General features: G+C 45.4%; 1 protein-coding gene across 1 annotated transcript in view; it reads right to left on the reverse strand.

The window, feature by feature from the left end:
• The window catches only part of LOC107091205 (Fanconi anemia group J protein-like), a 55,297-nt gene that overhangs the window by 18,162 nt on the left and 32,486 nt on the right, over nt 1-4,649 (reverse strand). Inside the window, exons 7-8 of the mRNA XM_015384996.1 lie at nt 1,469-1,628; nt 1,124-1,245 (exon numbers count right to left, since the gene is read on the reverse strand). Of these exons, the coding sequence (XP_015240482.1) occupies nt 1,124-1,245; nt 1,469-1,628 (282 nt within the window). The remainder of the gene's footprint in view (nt 1-1,123; nt 1,246-1,468; nt 1,629-4,649) is intronic.

Genomic DNA, 4,649 nt, shown 5'->3' on the forward strand with positions numbered 1-4,649 from the left:
CAAAAGACTGTATTAACTGTAAAGACTGTCTTTTACATCAGCCTGTTTTCAGGGCCTACATATTTATTTTTTGCTACATGCCTCCCTATTTTCTTTCCATATGTTTCTATGGTATAAATCAGTGTCTGTGACCTGTTTTCATTTTAAAAAAAGAACATTGGCACAAACCTAGCCTGTATGTATTTTTTGTATGTCATCGAGAGTATTTAAATGATTTTCAATCAGAAAAAAAATTTGCGATTAAAATGCGATTAATCGCGAGTTAACTTAGGCATTGATGTGATTAATCGCGATTAAAAAATTTAATCGATTGACAGCACTAATTTTAATGTTTCATTCATTGTTTTTGCTCCAGTCTGTCATGCTTACGATAAACACGATGTGTGATTCCAAACTGACTCTTTCATCGTGAGATTAACTGATTTTATTTTGGATTTTCCCCCAAAGCGGATGTGTTTTACTTTGTAACCGCGTCTCTCTTCCCGTCAGACTCATGAAATTGCTGCTGAATTGCTGCATAGTCCAAATTAAATAGACCTGGGCTCTATCAGTTGGAGCTACGCTGTCCCCTGCAGGAAATCATCCCTATTGACTTTCAATGAACGCTAAACCCCGCAACCTCATCCGATATGATTTTCTGTCGGATCAGATGAAAAATCTGATTTGGTGTGTTCTGGCCTAAACATGACAGAAACACTTTCGGTATCCAACTAACGGACGTAGAGCACCATAAAACCATCTCACTGGGACGCGCCTCCATTGCCAGTCAGGATTTGAACCTGAAAACATTGCAGGTTTTCATCAATAATATTTTAGTTTTATTTTAGCTCGCTGTCATCGTCCCTCATCCTTTAGCCCCTCTGCTCATCCCACTCATGGCCTCGTCTCTGCCCATTTTGGTGACAGTTCTGCTTTTACATCCAGTATAGTAATGCATCAAAGTTAATAAAACTATCCAGTTTTTAACAGCAGTGACATAGTCGGCCCAAAGATGCAGCTTTTTTAAGGATGTAGCCACTGAATTTGGACAAAGACATTGAACCTTTGAAAGCTTCTGTTTAATGCTCTCCTCTGGCTGCGGGCGCTTTAGGAACTAGCAGCGGGTTTCTGTGCCTCTACTCACCTGGAGGTCTTTGATGTTTGGAAAGGGAATGCCAATGGTGACCACTGCCCTGGCGTTGTCGTCTGTAAAGTCCAGGCCTTCGCTGACCTTACCTCTGCATACGGCGATCAGCAGTGCACCATCTAGAACAGAAACGCGTTAATAGCTGAGGCCTGGAAAACGACAAACATTCCTTGGGAGGAGAAAACTCTGAATGAGTCGATGCAATCAGCTGGTTTTCCTTAGATAGAAAACTTTGAATCAATCTGACTGGATGATCTGGTGAACTGTAAAGTGACCTGAGATGACATGATGTGAATTGGAGCTATAGAAATAAACTGAATAGAAAATTGAATGAACCCTTACCCCTTTCTTCACAGTACTTGATGGCATCATAGTAGGTTTGCAGCAGCTCGTCGAAATCCCCCTTGGCCCCCCCGCGGGGTTCTGTGATCACAGTTTTCTGCTCTTCCAGCTTCTCCCACAGACCAGTGTTGACCCATCGGTCTCTCAACTTGTCCAGCATCTGTTCCAAATCACAGAATAAACAGCATTACTTCTGACATAGCTATGAGTTAGCCATAGCTAAATGCTAACACAGAAGGAGATGGTCCCATGTGCTTCTCTGGTGAGAGCAGGGACCACTGCAAAAATATTCTAAAAATGAGTAAAAATGTCTTAAATTAAGTGTATTTACCCTTAAAGGGATCATAGAATGCAAACCGAGTTTCCATGGTCATAGATGAATAACGATAGTTAAATGGACCTACAGAGAAGTTCAAACCCCATCAACTCCTCCTTTCTCTGCAAATCCCACTATTCTAAACTTCCACCATAAAACGGGTGAATCCAAACGAAGCCCCAAGTTGACGTGAACTCTGGGATGTTGCCTTATTTCACTAATATCACTTTTGTCATGCTCCAAAATCGACATACAGTAAATGCAGCGTTCCAGGCTGACCTGAGAAAGGGGAACATTTTCAGTCTTTCCAAGGATCCAAAGACTCGACAGGCATGGATTATTTTTGTCTATCAGATGATCCCTACAAAGTTTGATGCTCAGCTGTTCATTTGCTCTGATGCTACGTTCACACCAAACGCAGCAAGAGCAGCAAAAGTCAGTCTGCTGCTTCATTTTTTGCTGCTTGTACCAGTTAGTTCTGACGCGCGGCTGAAGCAGCTTTGCTGCTCTGGCTGCGCGGTGCAAAGTGTGTCCGACGCGCGTTGGGCGGAGCTACTCTATCCTTTCTCTGCCTTGCAGCTATATTTGCTGTGATCTGTGGGAATAAAGTAGTTTTATTATTTTTTTAAGTGAGAAAGTCCACCTGAAAACTTAATTATTGCAGTCAGTTCATCCAGATTACCATCCTGCCTGTCAGTAGGAATCCCTTCATCAGCAGCCTCTGGCCGGGTCGCCTCCTCGCGGTTCACCGCGGCAGCTGGTAGATGTTTTTCATCTAAATAATCCAAACTGGAGGCACCAGGATAATAAAAGCGAACATATTCTGCCGGCAGATTTCTGCATTTTAAGTTAATTTATGCGTCAATAAACTGTTTCAGAGGAGCGATCACAGCGCTCTGTGTCATCAGCGATGTGTCTCTCTTTTCCTGCCAGCTCCCGGATCAGATTCTCTGATTGGTTGATGCGGCGCGTTGAGCAGCAAAAGTTACATTTTTCCATCTCGAGCAGCAGCGTGTTTGCGGCGCGTCCGACGCACTGCTTCAGCTGCTCAAACACGCTGCGGGACCTTTTGCTGCGCCTTGACGCGCGTCAACCATTGACTTTGGATGTAAACTCGCTGCTTCTGCCGCACCTGCTGCATCCGGTGTGAACGCAGCATGAGCATTTTATCAAAGACAGCTTTCAAAACCTTGGACAGTTCAAAGCAGGATTTGTTAAACTTCTTTTACGAAAACGAGGGGCTGTTCCCACCGTAAGGCCATAATAACCGCAAACTGGAAGGATGATTGTGTGGCTAAGCTGCTGACTGGACCGGACCGGGCATTCAAACCGAGCCATCAGCTCCGGGACTGTTCACCGACCCGGTGACAGTATGCTCCCCCCGCCTGCCTTACCGTGCTTGGCAGGCAGGGGGAAGCACGGCTCAGTCGCTCCATCCCCCGCTGGTTTCCCCCGAAAATGTCCAGGAAAAAGAGGACGTCTGGTCACCCTACCATATCAACAATTTGATGTTTCTGTGAGTGAGTGCTTGTTGCTATGATGCGTATATATTCATGATCAAACCATAAAAGGAAGAAAACCTGTTGTTTCATTCTAGGGCTTTTAACCAGGCTGCATTAGGNATTATTTTTGTCTATCAGATGATCCCAACAAAGTTTGATGCTCAGCTGTTCATTTGCTCTGATGCTATGTTCACACCAAAAGCAGCAAAATCGCGTCTGCTGCTTCATTTTTGCTGCTTGTACCAGTTAGTTCTGACGCGCGGCTGAAGCAGCTTTGCTGCTCTGGCTGTGTGGTGCAAAAGTGTGTCTGATGCGTGTTGGGCGGAGCTACTCTATCCTTTCTCTGCCTTGCAGCTATATTTGCTTTGATCAGTGGGAATAAAGTAGATTTATTATGTTTTTAAGTGAGAAAATACACCTGAAAACTTAATTATTGCAGTCAGTTCATCCAGATTACCATCCTGCCTGTCAGTAGGAATCCCTTCAACAGCAGCCTCTGGCCGGGTCGCCTCCTCGCGGTTCACTGCGGCAGCTGGTAGATGTTTTTCATCTAAATAATCCAAACTGGAGGCACCAGGATAATAAAAGCGAACATATTCTGCCGGCAGATTTCTGCATTTTAAGTTAATTTATGCGTCATTAAACTGTTTCAGAGGAGCGATCACAGCGCCCTTTATCATCAGCGATGTGTCTCTCTTTTCCTGCCAGCTCCCAGATCAGCTTCTCTGATTGGTTGATGCGGCGCGTCCAGCAGCAAAACTTCAATTTTTCCATCTCGAGCAGCGGGACCTTTTGCTGCGCCTTGACGCGCATCAACCATTGACTTTAGATGTAAACTCGCTGCTTCTGCTGCGCCTGCTGCATCCAGTGTGAACGCAGCATGAGCATTTTATCAAAGACAGCTTTCAAAACCTTGGACAGTTCAAAGCAGGATTTGCTAAACTTCTTTTACTGAAACGAGGGGCTGTTCCCACCGTAAGGCCATCACAACCGCAGGCTGGAAGGATGATTGTGTGGCTAAGCTGCTGACTGGACCGGACCGGGCATTCAAACCGAGCCATCAGCTCCGGGGCTGTTCACCCACCCGGTGACAGCATGCTCCCCCCACCTGCCTTACCGTGCTTGGCAGGCAGGGGGAAGCACGGTTCAGTCGCTCCATCCCCTGCTGGCTTCCCCCGGAAAAGTCCAGGAAAAAGTGGACGTCTGGTCACCCTACCATATCAACAATTTGATGTTTCCGTGAGTGAGTGCTTGTTGCTATGATGCGTATATATTCATGATCAAACCATAAAAGGAAGAAAAGCTGTGGTTTCATTCTAGGGCTTTTAACCAGGCTGCATTAGGGCTCATAGAACAGCTAATA

Source organism: Cyprinodon variegatus, unplaced genomic scaffold (genome assembly GCF_000732505.1).
Source record: "Cyprinodon variegatus isolate N-32 unplaced genomic scaffold, C_variegatus-1.0 Scaffold329, whole genome shotgun sequence".
Classification (NCBI taxonomy): domain Eukaryota; kingdom Metazoa; phylum Chordata; class Actinopteri; order Cyprinodontiformes; family Cyprinodontidae; genus Cyprinodon; species Cyprinodon variegatus.